A 19,759-nucleotide genomic window follows, 5' to 3' on the forward strand; every position below is an offset into this window, starting at 1 on the left:
ATACATATAGTCTCCAATCATCGGTACATATATACCAATTTTCAAACTAGCTTTGATTTTAATAAACTATTTCATGTTTTTGTGATACGTAACAACAAAGAATATGCAAATGTAATGCACAAATATCCCAAGTCTTGCTCCACTAATTTCCCATTACAAATCTTAACTCTTTGAGTGTAACCATTTTGCTACAATGGCATACATATTGGACTCAAATATCTTCTATATCAAGAAACTTTTTGGTCTGGTTTACATAATATACAGTCAGACCAAGCATGTCAGTCAACATCGAATAACAATTAAGGGATATCATTAAGAGTACAAACAGGTTGAGAGATAAGGGTTTCTACCAACTTTTGACTTTTTCAACGGGATGCCAGTGACCAGAAGTTCAAAAGAAAAGACGGCGCGGCAGCACACCAGCTTATGAAGGCCATTGCTGTAGCAGTCTCAAACCTCGTACAATGATTTTGGCCACAAATGCCTAAATCATTACTGATGAGGACTGTGATACCTGCTGACGCGCATGCAGCAGCAAATGTAAGCGTGGACGTAATCTGCAGTGGAAAACTGCAACCATTACAATATGTTGCAGAAGAAAAACAGACGTATTGTATATTGTTCAGGTAAAAGCAATAATGGTGGTAAAGATAGATTAGCCCGTTTGAAAGTCGAAACCAATGCATACCAATCTCTATAAAGTGACTTTTTAAATTGTTTTTTTTGTTTCACCATTTACAACTCAAAAGTATTTGAATTAACTAAATGTGAATGATCTCCATGAAGATTCTGTTTCAGAATACCAATTAGTTTTCAAATGCTTAAAAATGAAAAATTAAATGAAGTATTTGACAGTATAGACGGCAGCTCCAGCCGCCTCCAGCAATATATATAAGCACGTAAATATCACAATCCCCAAAAGTTAATCTAAATGAAACAACAATGCAGCGATTTTCTGTATTTAGTATTTGTAAAATTGTAATCAATGGAATCTCAATATAATTTCAACAAATGTGATTAGTCTTCGCAACCACGTTGCTCTTAAAATTACATATCAGAAGATAGTTCTTCGTAAATTACTATAATACATAAATGACAAAAAGAAAGTTCTTCGTAATCCAATCAAATCTATATTGGTCAACAGATTGGTAATGGATTGCAACTCCAAAAGTGTCAAGTATTTGAATACTAAAATTGAACGGTTGGTTCGATGCAATGGCCCCCATTTCCGTGTAATCATCAATGAATGATTGGAGGATTTGGAGCCATAATACAAGTTGAACAGTTATTATAAGGAGACACATGATTCCCACCTCAAAATACTCCCCAAGACAGTCATTTGCAATCCAAAATTGACTGTATCTACTTGCACGGACGCAGCACTGCAACACAAAATATTGTATAGCCCCCTAAAGGGCTTTAGCCTTGCGTGCTTAACCATTTTTTTTAACAAAAAAAAGTCTTCTCCATCTAAAAGCTTCATAAGCTGCCCATAAAGATGGAATTTTTTTAAGCACTAAGTTGAGCAACTTTATACTGAATAGTCAACCTGACGGGTTCTAACAACACGATTCATGAGGAGAGAAAGGGAAGAGAATGAGAAAGGGATGAAAGAGAGTGGAAACGGAGATTCTTTCTCACTTTAATATTAAGAAGTAACTATGATTATGCAGATACCTATATGAGTGGCTGATTTATTTCGGAAGAGAGAAGAAAAAAAAGAGGGATTTAGTCTACCCGAAGAGAAAAAGCAAAAGAAGTTACAGAACTGAAATGCTGATGTAAGTAAAACCTTCTCACTTTTGAATATATTGTACCAAATAGATGTACGTAACTCATCCAACCATGCATGGTGAAGTTCAGTGTGTTTACATCCATTCCCTATTGTACCACCCAACACAGTGAACCAAGTAGAGCCTTAGGTGCACTAAGCTCTTGCATGCATTCTTCTTATTATTTGTAGCCCTAGTATGTATTTAGCGATTCAAATTATTGTACACGGACAACAGAACTTAGATATAAAAAAGAGGTTAAAAGCTGAACCTTTTTACAGAAAATACTAAACAACCATAGCATAATGTTCCTTACCCCATCACCAATGGCAAATAGACTGACTATTCGACAATTACGCAAACAGCGCCTGACCAGAAGGGCATATATATCAACTAAGGCTAAGGATAAACTCCATAAGCATTGCAAGCCGACTGCTGCAACAAGGTAGCTGGAAAAACAAAAAGACACAAATCAATTTTGCACAATGATTACCACAGAGAGGAGTCAAAAACAAATAAATAACTGCTTCAAACCAACAAAGGAACACAGAACACAGTATAGTTGCTCAGAAGCGTAAATCAAACCAACAAACAAGGCCTTCGGTACACACGCTGACACACTACAACCAAATAAAGATTAAAAAGCGGCTAAGAGATGTCGTTAATGTCTTAGAGTTTTTACAGTCAACGAGAAATTGCAACTCATGACCTGTTGCAAGGGACTCTGCTAGCACCAAGAAACAAAATTTCCATACTGCTGTGTCTATCGGGTAAGAAAAAACCACCATATAGCAGCGTTAATTGCTTATATAGATATTTCTTACCCTAGTATTGGCTAGTACACAGGTGACCCAGTGACAGTATTATTGACAATGAGCTGCTAAGACTCTGGAGACAATCTAATTAATAGCATGTAAGAAACTGGCCGTATTTTACAAAACCAACACAATTTTAAGGCAGTATAAGGACCAAGGACATTCCTCACTCTTCAAGTTTTGAGCTTCTTTGTTAGCTTTGAGATCTATGATGCACGGATGCAGGTACGGGTACCAATACGGCGACACCGGTACGGTGTACGATACGGCTTTTTTGAAATATTAGGATACGGGTATAGCCTATGGGTACGGCTAATTAATATAAATATTTTAAAATATGTGTATTCTGAAAATTATGTTAGTAGTTTTTTGAGTAAAGTTAGTCAGGAACATGTGAAAAACTATTATAACACATGTCAAAATCAATACAACTTGAAGCCTCAAGAACAATTTACATTTCAATGGAGTAGAACTGTCGGATCAGGTCTATTTCAGGGATTCCAATACCCTGGAAGTATCCAGTACCCGTATCAGTATCGTAGCCGACCGATACGGGTGCAATGACATTTTAGGAGTATCCGTGCATCATAGTTTGAGATTCAAATGAGCCAAAGAGGCAAGACTTATAAGTGTAGAGAAACACTGTGGCAACTAGAATTTGTTCCAAGAGTTCAAGACGAAAGATAAATAGTATATTAGAGAAATTTCTTGTAAGCCTTCTTATGAACCAGAGCATGCCTGCCTCTACAATGGACTTTTCTTTAAATAAATTACAAGCTCCAAATAATCTTCTTATGTACTGATTAAATGATATATCTAAATGTAAGGATTTACTAAGATAAGACCGACTACCTATCTTCTTGAGTAGTAGTAGTTGTGATGGTCCCATGGTAAATAGCATTTCAAAAGGGATCTCAGACAGGAACCCTCAATCCTAATATTTCCATCTTTGAGATATTTCTCCATATATCTCATTATCTCAAATCTCTTTTAGCTTGATATATATTATTATTATTATTATCTTTTTTTTTACCGGTAAAGTTCACTCTTAAATCTTAATGATCATGATAAAAGTTACAAATGCTTTTGGGAGTAAGTAGCAAGGACCCCAAGGAGCTACTCAACCAAAATCAAGCTTCCCCGATACCCCTTACATGAGCCCGCTCATCTCAATAGCGCATCCAAATTGCACATGAAATCAACAAATCTTGCATATGTAAACAATAATACAGTGTAGCACATGCCCAATCGAAACCGAATCTCCTTGTTTTCTCCTACCATGTTACGCACTTACGCACCCCCTTTTCCTTTAGTTTAAATATCCCCACGTTTATTTCTTTCCACACAATAGCATTTGGTAAATGAACCGCTTACCCATTCGGCTTTGTTAGAGAGTGGACCCACAAAGGTCTCTTTAATATAAGATGGTTGCGTCCAATGTAATTTCTAATTAAAGAACCTTAATACAAATTAGACGTTGAAACGTCTGTTACTAGCTATTACTAATCTCTAGTGCCTAGTATATTCTAATATTTTTACAACTTATTGTCTATGCACTTTGTATAACTGTTGATTTTACCACGTATCAAATTCACGCTCTAATATTCACAACTCGCCCATTTAACTCATATGCTTGGTATAGTAAGTATAGTCATATGATTCCAGTATTTCTTGATCGACGTATATTTGTTTACAGAATTATCAAGCTTTCTCTTCTTCTTCGGCTAAGGTTTAATATGTCTTTCCAGCTTGCCTTCTACTCCAACGCATTTAAATTATCTTTATTCAACATTACCTGCACTAGGATGTAATAGCATGGATAGGCAAGGAGAACACCAACATAAATACACACATCGAGCATCTGATATTGTACAAGAATATGAAAGACTGGGAGAAATATGCAACAACCAAACCGAAGGTCAGCCTCAAATCTGAAAATCTGGATTGTTACCAATAAAGCACTTATTACAAAATAGACAATATACTTTTCATTTGCTAAAACCTAGTACATTGTTTTACCGCCTATATACTCTGTTCACAATTCACAATCTATTAACATTAGAAAACTTAATCAAAATGCTATCAGATTCAGGCAGTCATATAGCTATCACCATGTCATTCCCAAGAAATATCTGTTGGATCAGGTTCTAACGTCTGCTTTAGTGACTTTATTCCTGACATGTTATTCTAGATCCTTTCAAGCTTTTTTTTGTGGCTTACGCCATTGTTGCTCCCCTACGTACTGAGCCTCTTTAATGTTTGTCTTAAATGCTGTGATCACCTACGTAATATTAACATGTCATACTTTAGAAATCCCATCTCAGACGCAGACACTCCTGTAGGACACATGGACACTCCTGATGCATACATTTCCCATTTAGAGACTTTTCTTGCCATAAAAGTAGAAAAGGAGGAAGAAAGAAGAAGTGAGAAAATAGGAGAGTTCTGTAAAACTTGTTCCTTTTCTGGTTACATTTCAGTGATGAAAGAAGAAGAGAGTAACAGGAATATGATATTCCCCTGTTAAAACATGAGATAAAGATGAACTGACAAAAGGTCTGAGGTTAGATATATGGATACTACGATAAAATGGACTTGAAAACAGAACTATTATATTTGGTGTCGAGAATATTAATCCCACATTGGGAGTCTAACGCCTACTCAGTATACAAATCTTGGGGCCACACTCTTCAGCAATTGGTTTTGAGTTGGAATCCCACATTTACTATTATAACACTTAAGTTATAACACTTGAGTTGGAATCCCACATTTACTACTCAGTATATATAATTTATTTTTTTATTTTTTTTATTGGTAAAACTCAATTTTATTCATTATAGTTCAAAAGGTTACACATTACAAATTTCATATAGATCTTAGGTAGCAAGTAGCTACTCGATCATACCCACTCATACACTTAAGTTACAAGAGTATCCCAATCACATAGAAAATCTACATAATCCACTCCCTGGAAGCTTATATGCATATTAAGAGTTGTGGTCAGCTAGTCTGAGTAGAGAGTGCTAAATAGTCGTGTACCCTATCAATGCGTTTTCAGGATGCCATGCGGGACACATAAACACATACTAGGATAGTAGGATCTATTAGGCGCATAGGCAAGGAGAGTAACACACGCACAGACACAAATGCAGGATCAGCTATCTACATCTAGTAGAGACCAAAGGGAGTCAATACAGCCAGGCTGCAGCAATAACAAGATCGGATACAATTTGAAAATCTAACTAGGAGGATCTACTTCGAATCTAAAACCCTCTCAAAACCAACTCTAGAGCAAACCCCCACTTTGCTTTAGCGACTAACTCGTCATACAATTTGAGATGCGTCTCCGCCAACTGTACCCATGATCCCCTCAGGTCGCCATTGTTCTTCCCTTATTATCTTAAGCATACATGGAAATAAACCCAGTTAAATTGTCAATATCTCTATAAACTCGAACTTGTGGAGAGGGCAAATTCTATGAATATGGGAGGAGTCTCGGGGATACAACATAGGTGGTACACACCTAGAAATTGGGTGATATAGTCTCAGCACTCACCCTCAGCATGACACGATGGAAAGACACACATGTGGGCACACCAAGATTTAAACTTGAGACCTCTTCTAATATGAGCTCTGAAACCATGTAAAATAGTCAATTTCTCTATACGCCCAAACTTGTAGAGAGTGCAAACTTTATGAATATGAGAGGAGGCTCAGGGATTGAACATATGTGGGACACACCAAGAAATGAGGTGAAATAATCTCAACATCTTAATGCAAAATCCAGATTTCTTATTTAATTGAAACAAAATCTTTATAACTGAACACATACACCATTTTTCTAGAAGAGGATGTTCATGAGACACCAGAAATCCTATTTCAAGAACCCCCGGCTTTCAGCCTTAAGAGTGCAGCAGTAAAATTTAGGGACTTTAGTCCCTTTAGTTTCATAGAAAACTCACAATGAGGGCATCCGACCAATTAGACACCCAGAAAGGACTGTCAAATGAAGATGTAACAAACTGCCTAACTGCGTTTTATAGATGTAGTTATTTTCATTCCCTCTTTCCAGATTCCATGCAATCATTGAATTGTAACTAGTTACTTATACAAAGCTAGTGCCTAAAGAAATGTCTAACAAGCACCACTTTAAGTGTAATCATGACCCCAAATGCACCATGCCAAGCAAACACCTCCCAATACATAACAGTCCTGTCTGACGTCCATTTTACAATTTAGCCTTGCCATGCCATACCTATTGACTTAAATGAGCTACTTAGCTCATTTATTTAACTACAATTAATGGAATACATCTCATTTGTTCAACTTTTTGGAATATCATGTCACTTTGAACTTTGGAACAAGTCTTGAAATATGGTGAAATTTCTGACTTAGAGCTAAAGAGCTAAAGCAATGTTTAACAAGCGTCACTAAGAGTGTACACAACTTATGGCCCCAATTTCTACATTTCATCATGCCAACCATAAAGCACACAATAGACATAAAGTAGAAAGCGAGTAGAAATGTCATCCGGACACCTCAGATCAAATAGCACTCCTGTCTGGTGTCTTTACAAAGAAACCATGTCATACCAAAATCACTAACTTAAATTAGCTATTTAGCTTAATTGTCATACTCAGTACTGATGTAATACATTGAACCAAGTCTTGGAATAAAGTGAAATTCCTGAGTGGACAAACTGTTAAACAAATTGAACAGTTAAACATTTTCATTTCATGGAGTGTTTCCATGTCATAACGTATGCCATGCACAAAGAAGGGAATCATCACATAATTTCAATGAGGGTCTCCTAAAGATTATCTTGAACTTAAATCCCAAATTTATCTGCCTAGTGATGATATTTTGTGGCGCAAAAAAGCCTTAATTCTCGGACGACGACAACAAAGACAATAATAACTATTATTTAGCAGGAAAAATTAAGGACGACAAAACAAAAATAACAATTTTATTCTTATAATGTTCCAGAGTGCTACACTACATTTTCAGAGTGAGAGTTGAAACCACCATTGTTTTCTCTTTTTCTTTTTTTCTTTAAATCGGTAAAGTGAAAATTTTCATTAGGAATAAGTAGGTCGAGAAAACGAAAGAAAAAGGAAAGAGAAAAAATCCTCAAAAATTACTGTACAAGCTACCTATCAAGAGTCTTTATTTTCTCTATGAAAAGAATTCACCCCGTCTACCACAAAGTGTTGAAAGAAAATGCTTTCCAAATCCATGAATACTTTGCTCCACTAGCAAAGAAGGACCCTTGTGGTTACAATGACCTTATGATGGGAAGCCATTTTGCCCTCAAAATGTCGTCTGTTACGCTCCAACCATATTCCCACAGACAAATGGCGGCACCATATTCCAAATGTGATGCTCTCAGTTAGAGAATGACCCTGTATACCACTAAAGACATCCATCACCAGCCAAGAACTGGCCCAACCTAATCCAGAAATCTCATGAAAATAGAACCAAAACTGCCAAATAAAAGGACAACAAAAGAGTACATGATTCTTTGACTCTTCAACTCAATCAGTCTATTACAAAAAGGGCAACTATCTGAGGTTTGACCCCTAAAGTTTCTTCTTCCCAAGATTATCCGTAGTAAGAATCCACTCCAAAGAAGCACACCAAACAAAGAAAACCCTAAGAAGAACATTAGAACTCTGAAATCTCGATCATGGAAAGCAAGGGATCATAACAATGCGAAAACAAAGTGCGAATAGAAAAATAGAAAGATCTTGCTTAGAAACTACCAGTCCTATCAGGATGCCATATCATTGAATCAGGATCTAGTTAATTTAGGTCAACAGTGTCGAATCTAGCCATAACAGATGCTAATCCATCAATGACCTAATCATTAAAAGCCCGTTGAATGCCAAGATTCCAAGAAACTCTTCCGTTAGATCAATCATGCACTCACTAACTGTAAATCTTTTGAGCTTGGACATGTCGAATACAATTTCATAGTCTTCCATAAAGGTCTATCCCCTACCCTAGGGTTCTCCCCAAAAAACATACGATGACCCACTCCAAGATTATACCTAATCCCTCCCTTGAAAGTGGGAAGGACCTTTATAATACCTTTCCCCACGCCGCATCCAAACGGAATACGAACATGACCGCTCTCCCAACCGCGAGACAATCACTTTCCTCCACAAACTCTCTCTCTCTCTCTCACACACACACACGAGTCTCCACAACCACTTTCCTAGCAGTGCGACATCAAAAGAGTGTATATTCCTAAGACTTAAACCCCCAACTTTCTTCGACAAACAAACCATGTCCCAATTAAGAAGATGGTTTCCATGATACTCTTCAGTGTCATCACAAAGGAAATTATTCAAGATCGAATTAATACTATGTACCATGCTCATGGGCATAGAAAAGAGGTGGCATGTAATAAACAGGAAGATTAAACACGTGCTCTTAGTAAGCACCAACCTTCCACCTTTAGCTAAATATAATTAACATTTAGGAAGATTAACCTCGTTTTCCACCCACTTACCTTTAAAAGCGTTCGAACACAGGATCCTAAACAAACTTAGATCTATAAGAGGGAGGCCAAGAGCATAGAGGCAACCGTGTAGACACCTGACCTACGGGAAATACCTTAGTCGACACATAACATAGAATCGAGAATATCCCTCGACCTGATATGTTGTGGAAAACATCATCTTGACAGATCTGATCTCCAACAAATTAGTAATAAACACCAACAATGAATTAATAGTTATATCTAGGTTGATAAACATAAAAGAAATATCAGTAAATTTCGGAAAGAATAAAACAGTAATGACTGACCAGAAAGCAGTGACGGAAATGAAATCACTAGTAGAAGCCATAATAGAAAGTGAGGAAGCAGCGAACACGAATTGACAGATACGCAAAATGAGACCGCCACTCGTTCCAGGCATGCCTTGAACATCTTTCATTCTAACTCTCTCTGCTCCTCCTGCTACTACTGCATTATTATTATTATTAGCTCCTCCTACTCCGTCAGTAATTATAAGTGGTGGTGCTTCTACTGGATGTACAGATGGATGACTCCAGTTCATCTCTTCCTACCTAAATTAATTACTCCCTATTCCATCCGATCATAATATAAGAGAGAGAGAGAGAGAGAAAATAAGAAAATGAGTAAAGTCGAAACTTTTATAGTCCCGATTCAACTCAACTCACCGATTCTTTCACTAAAAGTCTAAATTGTCCAACTCGTTGACTCAAAGCCTAAATACTTACTAAATCAAGCATCCGGATATTTTTCTTACGCGTAATGTCCCCAATCTATATCTTAATATTAAAGCTCCCGCAAGGGGTATTTTTCAAGCTCCCACAAAATTCCACGTCATCAACTTAATAGTTAATTTAACATGAAACTCTTTTTTTTCTTTTAAATCCAACTTCAAACTCTTTCCTTTTAAACTAAAACTCAAATAGTAAAAATTAAAGTGAGAATCCTTCTCCTATTAAAACAGGATGTCTCTCCCAATTGAAAAAACGGGTTTTTAAAACTTAATTAAAACTTCATTAAAAATAATTTGTTAGAAAATTAAAATGGGTTAACGACTAAAATGGTAGTCTCAATTTTCTAAAAAAAATCTACATGTTTTCAAAAGAGCCGGTGCGTATGCACGGGCCTACAAGACTTAATTAAAACTTCATTAAAAATAATTTGTTAGAAAATTAAAATGGGTTAACGACTAAAACGGTAGTCTCAATTTTCTAAAAAAAATCTACATGTTTTCAAAAGAGGTGGTTGAATAATTAAATCAAGCACCTAAATACTATTAAAAATGAGTATTTGGTATTTTTACACCCATATAAATTCGTACTTCAATTAAGGTGTTGGTTAACACTGTTTAATAGGGGTAATCGGTCATTTCATGTGGTGGTTAATTAAAAAACCAAATCCACGCTATTTTGAACTGTACGCCCATACAATAAATGCCCCAATTACGGTGTCTTTAATTACCATAGATACACAGAGTCTTTTCTCTTTCCGTCTCCTTCTCAATCTCTTTCCGTCTCCTACATTCTTTTGCCAAAAGTAAAAGTAAAAGTAAAAGTTAAAAATAACAAAATGAAAAAAAATCATATTTTCTCCTACTCTTGAAGTTTAATTTGTCAAGGATTTTGGTTTTAGTTCAACATCAACGATTATTCTCCTGAAAAAAAGTTAGTTTGGTGCTCAATTCGATTCTTGGGAGGTTTTGAGTTTTGTGAGGTTCCATTATTGGGGTTTGGTTTTTTCATGTTCTGGTCAGTGGGTTTTTCTGAATTTCTTGAAAATCCAATACCTAATTTTCATCTATTTGTTTCATTGAAACCCAAGCTTTCTAAAAATTTTATTTTCGACTTATTGTTTGATTTGTTTCATTGCAGAATTACCACGTTGAAAGATTAGGCAAGTCAGTTGAAACGATAATTTATGTTTATCTAATTTCCAATGGAGTACAATTAAAAAAAAAATTATGTTTGTCTTCTTAATTTTATCAATTTAATTTATGCACGTGTATCTAATTTAATTGTCGTTCCTGTAATAATCTTCTGCTAAGGTTATCTAAAAAGAGTACCATTCAAGTTCAAGATGTTGTGATATATGAAACTCTGAAAGCCCGTCAGAGAGGTTGTTGAAAAGATTGGAAAATTTGGGGTCTGTTGCTTTCGATTCTGAAACTTTGAGAAGTGGTCTTGAATGCCCAGCCCAAAGGATGCTCTTGATGCTTGTAACAATACTAGAGACGGAAATGGTACACTTATTTGTCGATTGTAGCTAGAGTGTCTGAGGCCTATCATTTTAATGGTTAGCATTGACAGGTTAGCATACATTGACATGTTTGTGTATTACTTTATATTAGATATGGAATATTTGCGGTAGTTATTATAAATTCAGTTTTGAATTTACGTATTTCTATTTAGACTCCAGTTTTTTCACACTTTTCTTTTATATAAACTAAGACTTGAGTAAAAGGAAGAGAGATAGAGCAGACCTTTTTTTGGGTAAGTATAGATAAGGCAGAACTAGAATTGTATTCAGGTGATGCATTACGAATTTCCAATCAAGTAACAAATGCACCATTTGGAGACTTTCCCAAATAATTGTACCAATTATATGAATAAATGAGGATTTTAAGTTAAAACAAACAAACAAAGAAAAAAAATCTTGGTAACCATCTTTCTTCATCTCGAAAAATTCCTCTTGTGCTTTCGACGGATTGCTTTGATATGCATAGAATAGGTTAGATTACATTCTCGATCATTTTTCTTAACAATCACTATTATTATTATTATTATTATTATTATTATTATTATTATTTTATTTATTTATTTTAATTTTGATTAGGGATTTTTCATACTAGTGCCCTTTCACCCGATAGTCTTATAATTGGTCGCCTAAATTGTTCTCTTCATTTGCAGGCTTCGAAGAGGAAATTCTTTCACGCAACATCTTTCGTTTTTTTACTAAATGAAGAAGTTCAGGTATGTTCATGTTGATTTTTTTACTACTGTATGCCCTTCATCTTTTTTTGTATCTTCTAGTCTATTAAGAAGAAGAACCTACTTAGATACAAGTACCATTTGACTTTTGTATTATATACCAGCAATAGATGCATTCCTCAAATTGTCAATCATATTTACCTTGACCTGCATCATAGATATAAGGAACCAAACTACCTCATTGATAAGTGTAATTTGGAACCTACAAATGAATGCATAGATGATATAAACTTATTTGTTCTATTCTTTTAATGGGGAACCGCATAACTACTTCAGTTAGTTCTAAGTTTCTAACTTAATTTTTCCATTTTCAAAGAACTTTCAAAATCATACCAACATTGCCATGCATCGAGGTTCGGTTGGTACAAGTGAATGAAGTAAGGAGACAATCTCTGACATGCATACAAGGTGAGTGCAGTACTATCAACATACCAATCAATATAGGAACTATAGCTATGTATGTAGTTTCTGATTTAAGTCTAGGAGCGATTTTGAAGGTCAAGTTAGTGATCGACCTTGGTTGAGTTTCTAGTTATTCTCTACGGACTAATAACCAATATTTAGATTCTTCCCTTGTTTGATTTGCTATTATTGTCCCAATTATGATATCGGTTTTATGTTCATATTTTCTTTTAAACTATCTCTTTCTAATTACATATTTTAGATGTTGTTCTCCTACTACTTACCCCATTACCCTGTTTAAGTATCTTTTTCTCTGCCACTCATACAAATACATCACTTAAATTTGAAGTGGGTGAGAGTTAACCATGTATGCACCTGTATGGGCTATAGTGTTAATAATTTGAACTATAATCTTTTGATATCCCTTTTGTCACACCCCGAATTTCGACAGAATTCGGAAAAACAATATTTGTTCCCGACTCTTCGATCTTCGAGGTGTGACGCACTCTCAACTCCCAAAAACCCATAAACAGTTTAAATATGCGGATAATTAAAACCAATAAAAATTTTAACTTAAACAAAAATCCTCTTCATTACAAAAAATTCACAAATAAGATTAGGTTACAAATCTCTTTTCAATAACTATTTAATTAAATTTACAAAAGAAAATACGTAAAACATTGTCTAGACTGAAAATCTATATCACCTCAAGGGAAAACAAAACCAATCTTGAAATGCGACGCTAACGCAAACCACAAGCAGCAGCCAACCTTCTTCAACACTAAATCTGTCAAGACTTATCATCTATGTTCATTTAATGAACACACCCGATAAGCAAACATGCAAATCGGGTTAGCATTATAAAAATGCTGGTGTGAGTAGTCCTAAAATACAACATATAATTATACATATATATACAAAATCCATAAGGCCGTTAGTTTCTCCACCGAGGCGCCTTAACTTCTAACAACTAATACAACATCCTTAAGTACAATAATTAAGGTAGGTAGTTCTTCCACTGAGGCACCTTAACTTCCCACTAACCACACAACAAACTATACTCATAATAAATAAGGCATGTAGTTCCTCTATCGAGGCGCTTTAGGTTCGAACTAAATAAATAACCAACCAAGCATATTATATACGTACCGCATTTCATGCTCAATTACAGAGTGGGTCGTCTCTGCACGAGTAATTAGTTTGACCCACCCTTCTGCAAAACCATATACAATCATCTATCTAAAGATATATTATTAACCAACATATTACCATAATTATATTAATTAAGGCTTTCTTTGCGTGTCCCTAAAATCACGTCGTATCTATGTCTTACCTAGTTTCCCTGGCTACCACAATCGCTTCCCAACGCCGAACATGTACATCCACATTCCTCCCCTCACATAATGAACCACTCCGTGTGTAACTACCCTGAGCGGGATGCCGCACAACAGGTAACCCTCACACGAAAGCCATTATGCAAGTACTGCCACTATTCGGCATAAAATATCGCGCATCTCGTTCTAATTTTGCGAACGGAATAATCAAGCCACCATTCGACTACGATTGCCCAACACATGGGTCAATCAACATCTTATATATACACCCTATACAAGGGCCAATCATATCACATATGCCCACACAGGGCAAAATCCTCTGAGTTGTGGTAGCTAGGTTCTAGGATTTTTGTTACGTAATTTATTCAAGTGTCATACATATATATCTCAGAATCATTCTACTATATCACGTGCAGGTCAATTACCTTATTGCACTAAGCCACAATATTTAGAAATATCTCAATTATATCTCATAACCACTTTCATTCTTTCACGTGCCAATATATTATTGCACTACGCCACACTCCCGTGGGAAATATCCACAAATACTCTACTAGCATCTCACAGATAAAATAATGGAACGTTTATACATTTATTTCTCCAAAACTATTGCATTTAATTAGATAATGACAACCAAATTTATACAAGCTTCCACAGCATTTTAGCATTTGATTTGTCCATACAATTTACAACATAAAACGTAGTACAATTAAACAGTCCACAGTCAAAGTCCATGAATCTAAGTCCGTATATAATTTAATTCTCGTAAAAACATATATATCTAAGTCCTATAAAAATTCCCCGCTTGTTACATGCCAATATATTATAGGTTTTACACGCTAACCACGTCAAATCTTAATTAGATAAAGACAAACAAAATTATACAATGTTCGACAATATTTTATTATTACAATTGTCCATAAAATCAAATATATGAAAACCTGGAAAAAGTCAACATTCCACAGTCAAAAGTCAAAGGTCAATGGTCACCGGTCAAAGTCAAAGTGTCATTTCCATGTTCAACAGGTTCAGGGTCATAGCCATGGTTCATGGCTAAAGTCAAAGGTGCATGGCTCATGGGCTCATGGCTAAGGTCATGGTTCGGACCCACTAGCCAAGCCCAAACCCAAACCTTATAACCCAAAAGTCTAAAATGTTGAAAGACCCATTTGGATCTCTATTAAGTCTTATGGACTGGCCCCAAGCAATATTAGAAATTGGCCCAAAAACTTTAAACTGAACTGGCCCAAAACTAAAACAAAACCGGGCCCAAACAAAACAAAGCCCAAAGAACTAAAACTAAAACTGGTCCAAAACTTAATTAAACTGGTCCGGCCCAACAACTAATATCAAAACCGGCCCAAAACTAAAATAGATTATTGGGCCCCAAACAAAACCGACCAATTCGGTTCCGACCCAACTAACTAACTTAGTTTTCGGCCCAAGCAACTAAACAAGCTAAGCCCAACCAACAAAGGTTTAGGCCCAAGTAGCAAATGGGTTCGGCCCAAGGCCCAAACCGACCAACAGTTCATCTTCTCCAAGCTTCTTCCTCCACCACCAGCCCAAATTTCGGCCACCACAATCTCCACACACCACCCAAAAATAACCAACCGAAATTGGTTAGGGGGAAAAACCCCACAACATTAACAAAATCGAAACCCTCAAATTCTTGAATCCAAACCCTTCATCCAATCTAGATCTCAAAATTTATGCCGCCATTAACGCCATTTCCTAGCTTTAATAGCACCCATTAACAACACCCATCCCAATCACAGTTTAATAGTGCAAAAGCATACACCAACACAAAATCATAATAGTTCAGATTTCTAATGGGGCTGGCGCCTCCATTACCGACTTCTTCGAGTCTTTCGACAGCCCCCAAACTCCAAGACGCCATCACCCCACTACCAATCAATTTAGTGTTAACCTACCTCAAAACCAAATCTTGGGATATGCACAAAATCCAAACTCCTCACCAAACCAAACTGTCTCGACGCCATTAACGCCTACAAGTTTTGATAGAGCTTCGACAGCCCGACATCAATCAACAAATTCCAAGCCACAGTAAAGAAAAAGAGTGCAAACAGAGAAACAGAGAAACATTATGATTTCTATAGGTTGGGCTTTAACTGCCCTTAACGGGCATAAAGCTTCGACAATCAATTCCGAGTTTCGGAGGTAACGATTTATCAATACAGCAAGAGAAAAAATTATCGACAATAAGTGTACATAAAAAAAATACGTTTAATGGAAGCAAAACTCTGACAGCAGTAAAGCTTCGTCCCGTCCCGTAGATTTGGTGAAATAGATAAAAAGTAGTTACTCACCTTAATAAAAATCTCCATGAATCCTTATCGTCCGATTCGTTGCGCTCCCACGCTCGAGCAATCCAGCTCCTATTTCTGCCTCCATTTTATTTTATTTTATTCTCTAAAAAAAAACCCTATTCTCTATAACAATGTGATTATATACTTGGGTTTGAAACCCAAGCCCAACACAGACTCGGGCCCAGAAACTAGGCCCACATATCCCAAATCCAATCCAACAAATTTTATATAAATAATTAAATTAATTAATTAATAAATAATTACGTATTTTAAATACGGGCGTTACACCTGGTAGTTACCTCATAGAAGATAGAATGTGATACCCAGATTATATTTTTCCTCTTGCATCAGATAATCAGAGTTCTATCAGACACTGCATATGAAACTGCTCAATAGGTTGTTACTATTGTCTTGACTTGATGTGATACACGAATTTTAAGTCAAAATAGGAAAACTCACATTGGTTGGTACATACTCAGTATTACATTTTGGTTGGTTTATTTCATTGATTTTATCACAAATACTACCTTTAGTGCACAAGAAGTCGGTCCAACCAAAAAAATTAATAGATCACACCAATGAAAAACCATTTCGTTTTACATGTGCTGGCTTCTAAATTGGGTCAATCACTAAAAATGTACACACTATTGATCACTCAATCAGTTTTATTACATGTGTTGTATACTAATACTACCTGATGCACCAATGTTGTTTATTTCGTATCCAACAACTTCGATGATTTGTTAACTGTTAAATTGTCTATTTGCAAGAATAGTTTAAAGCCGAATATCGTGATGAGGATATGACCTATGAAGTAGAAGATGATTTGAAAATTCAGAAGACTTATATTTTTGGTGGCAATATTTTGTGAAATATGGGGGGAATTGGGGTGAGTAGAATTGGTGTATTGTTCGGGTAATATACCAAATTCAGTATTCGGGATCATTAATATGTCTCTCTCTGAATTCAACTCTTTCCATTCTAATCAAGCAGCACATCAAGGAGACAAGGACAAGATCTTTGGGACTATGCAGCTTCCTAAGAATTGTTCTTGGTCCCTGGAGGCCTATGCAAATAAGCAAATCAGAATCCTCCTGTGCTGAGGACACCTTGTTGTTGAAACTGTGGCAGCATGGCATTTTCCATTGAATATAAAGGTGGGTATTGTTATTAAAAATGGTATGTACTGTGGGGTTCAACGGTTGTCAATCAGCCTAACTTAGTTCTGAGTTCTGACTTCAGAGGAAGCAGCGGACATCAATACCTTCCTCGATCAAGATAAAATTGTCTGGACACCTCATCAGAGTGGCCTATTCACTTCAAGTAGTGATCACTCCGCTCTACTTTAGTACATTTGGAACTAAAGCCAAAAGTGCATAGAAGTACATAAGGTGTGGAGCAGTGGACACTTTATGGAAAGAGAGAAATTCCCATAGGTTTCAGATGACTTCCAAACCCTCACAATGGAGTACAATAAGTTGGTCAGGGATCTGAGCATTTATTTGCAAGTGTTAAATCTCGAGGTCCATGATTCCACAGCAGCAAAAAAGACCATTTGATTCTCTATGTATCACAGCACAGTTCAAGTTTTCAAGATCCCTGTCATCACTTAGTATTCATGGCTACGCCCACAAGACAATAGAGTAAAGCTCAACACTGACAGAGCTCTTAATAGTAAGGGCATAGTGGAAGAGAGCTTGAAAGCCATTGAAATTTCTCTTAGGACATGTGTAGATGATGAAGGACTACCGTTTCACACAACAACATATACATTTGATTTTGTTGTACATCAATTTAAGGAAGCATCTTCTGCTCTGTTTTCTCCTTTCAAATTTTTAGGACGCCAGTAGATTTTTTATCTCCATTAGTTCGTCAATAGTACATTTTCCATAACAATAACATGGTATTTCTTTTTTATTTATGCAACACGAGTAGGGGGCAATTCATGAGTCATGAAGTTCTATATTAAAATTTGACTTCGTTGGTAGCTTATGATGATAACCGCTAAATTATGGTGATAAAGACCCTCAGTTTCATTGCAACAATGTTACAACTTTGGATGAAAGGTATGTATATATGCTTCAGTACCCAACCGTACGTCATATAAAGCTTTTACATACCAGACTTCTACTGTAGTATGCAATTGAAAAGGGGGATAATATTATCAAAAAATAAATAAAATTTTGAAATTTTTTGTTTTACATATTACCCTACAGGTTTGTAATCATGTATAAGCGTTAAAGCTATGTTCAAAAATTGTGATAATTCATGGGTTCATATTAAAGTTCATTGCTAGTGATATTTACATCGTACGTCATTGATAATTCAATGCTATGTGCTTCTGTGTTCATATTGCAGGTTCACAACTTAGAATGAGAGAAGGTTACAGAATGCTACCTCAGAATTAACTTCCATGATGAGCTAGGAAATTAATTCATTTTATTTCAGCTAGGAATTTATTTATGTTTCCAACTAAAGAATGCAATGACAATGAATGGAAAATATTTTGTATTCAATTTTTTATCAAGTTTTCTTCTACTTTATTTTAGCAGTTACCAAGTGTTTGAAATTGTTTGTTCTTTGGTTTGTAAATATACCCTTACAATGACCTAATGATTCCTTCTTAAAATTTTATAACATTACAAATTCCACAGAATTTGAAATACTACAGCTTATATGAGGTCGGGCGTATTTTTATAAGGCACGAGCATTAGTTGAAGATTTTCAATCAGTGAACACTTCTTTCACTCATGAAAAAAAAATCAGCTTTTTAATCCTTTGGTCTCTAATATTTTTTTTTTTTAGTTATCCATCTTAATTTTTTTATGAAAGAAAAAGAATAGATATTTTTCCCAAATATCCCTCGCAAATAGATAGTTCATTTCAGGCGCAACACACGTACCAATTTGCTAGTAATAATAACTAGCAAATCAGCCCTCCCTTAGCTGGGCTTGTTACATATTTCTTATTAAATTAGTAATTGTTGGTAATAAATAATAACACACCATAAGTGCACCTAGTCGTCTTCATTCATAGTAGATGGTACTGCCGGTACATCCCTGGTCAGGTCAGTTTCCTTTCGGTTGTTAAAAAACTATGAGCTGATGTTGGCTCATGGGGAAATGATCATGTTGTTATACCTTAAGGTAGGCACCATGCATGTAGTGTGTCTGCTAAAAATTCAATAGCACTAAATGTAACATAACATAACATTGTAAATTGGAAGCGATTGCTATAAGGGGAATACAAATGAAAGTTTAAATTAAAATAAAGTAGTATACCAATTTCAATTGAATTGGCCAATCAACTTGAATTTGCAATGGTATTGGAAAGGGCTTAAGGACTGCAATGAGGATGGGTTACCAACATTTGCATGTCAACTTTGATTCAGAAAGACCTGTGAATATTGTAAATGAATCTGAAGGTACACCATGGTACTGTTTGGATATAATGCAAGCTATTAGGGTGCACAAACTCAGGTTCATTAACTTGGAAGTAAAACATATCTACCGAAAAAAAGCAACAGAGAAACGGATTTTGTAGCTACAGCTTGCTGCCCTGAGGAGATTGTTAGGTTTCAAATAGATCCTTTAGAAGAA

The 19,759-nt window shown here is 35.8% G+C and overlaps 1 protein-coding gene across 2 annotated transcripts; it reads right to left on the reverse strand.

Moving 5' to 3' along the window:
• Window positions 1-123: 123 nt before the first annotated feature.
• LOC147482147 (CASP-like protein 5A2) lies at window positions 124-9,796 on the reverse strand. Of its 2 annotated transcripts, none has more exons than XM_086576672.1 (3): window positions 9,398-9,796; window positions 2,089-2,221; window positions 124-557 (listed from the first exon to the last, which is right to left on the reverse strand). In XM_086576672.1, the coding sequence occupies exons 1-3, from the start codon at window positions 9,649-9,651 to the stop codon at window positions 366-368; spliced, it is 579 nt and encodes a 192-aa protein (XP_086432798.1). In that variant the 5' UTR covers window positions 9,652-9,796; the 3' UTR covers window positions 124-365. The 2 variants fall into 2 exon arrangements, with proteins under 2 accessions (XP_086432798.1, XP_086432797.1); XM_086576671.1 differs by lacking the exon at window positions 124-557 and adding an exon at window positions 983-1,382 and having other exon boundaries at window positions 9,398-9,725.
• Between the last annotated feature and the right edge of the window lie 9,963 nt (window positions 9,797-19,759).

This window comes from Coptis chinensis, chromosome 8 (genome assembly GCF_015680905.1).
Source record: "Coptis chinensis isolate HL-2020 chromosome 8, ASM1568090v1, whole genome shotgun sequence".
NCBI classification, from domain to species: domain Eukaryota; kingdom Viridiplantae; phylum Streptophyta; class Magnoliopsida; order Ranunculales; family Ranunculaceae; genus Coptis; species Coptis chinensis.

Excerpts from the sequence above, each read along its gene's own strand:
- LOC147482147 (XM_086576671.1), bottom strand. The coding sequence starts at position 9,651 with ATGAACTGGAGTCATCCATCTGTACATCCAGTAGAAGCACCACCACTT. Across the intron at positions 2,222-9,397 it reads ATTTCCGTCACTGCTTTCTG|CTACCTTGTTGCAGCAGTCG; the intron begins GTCAGTCATTAC and ends TTGTTTTTCCAG. Across the intron at positions 1,383-2,088 it reads TATTTGCCATTGGTGATGGG|TGCTGCGTCCGTGCAAGTAG; the intron begins GTAAGGAACATT and ends TTTGTGTTGCAG.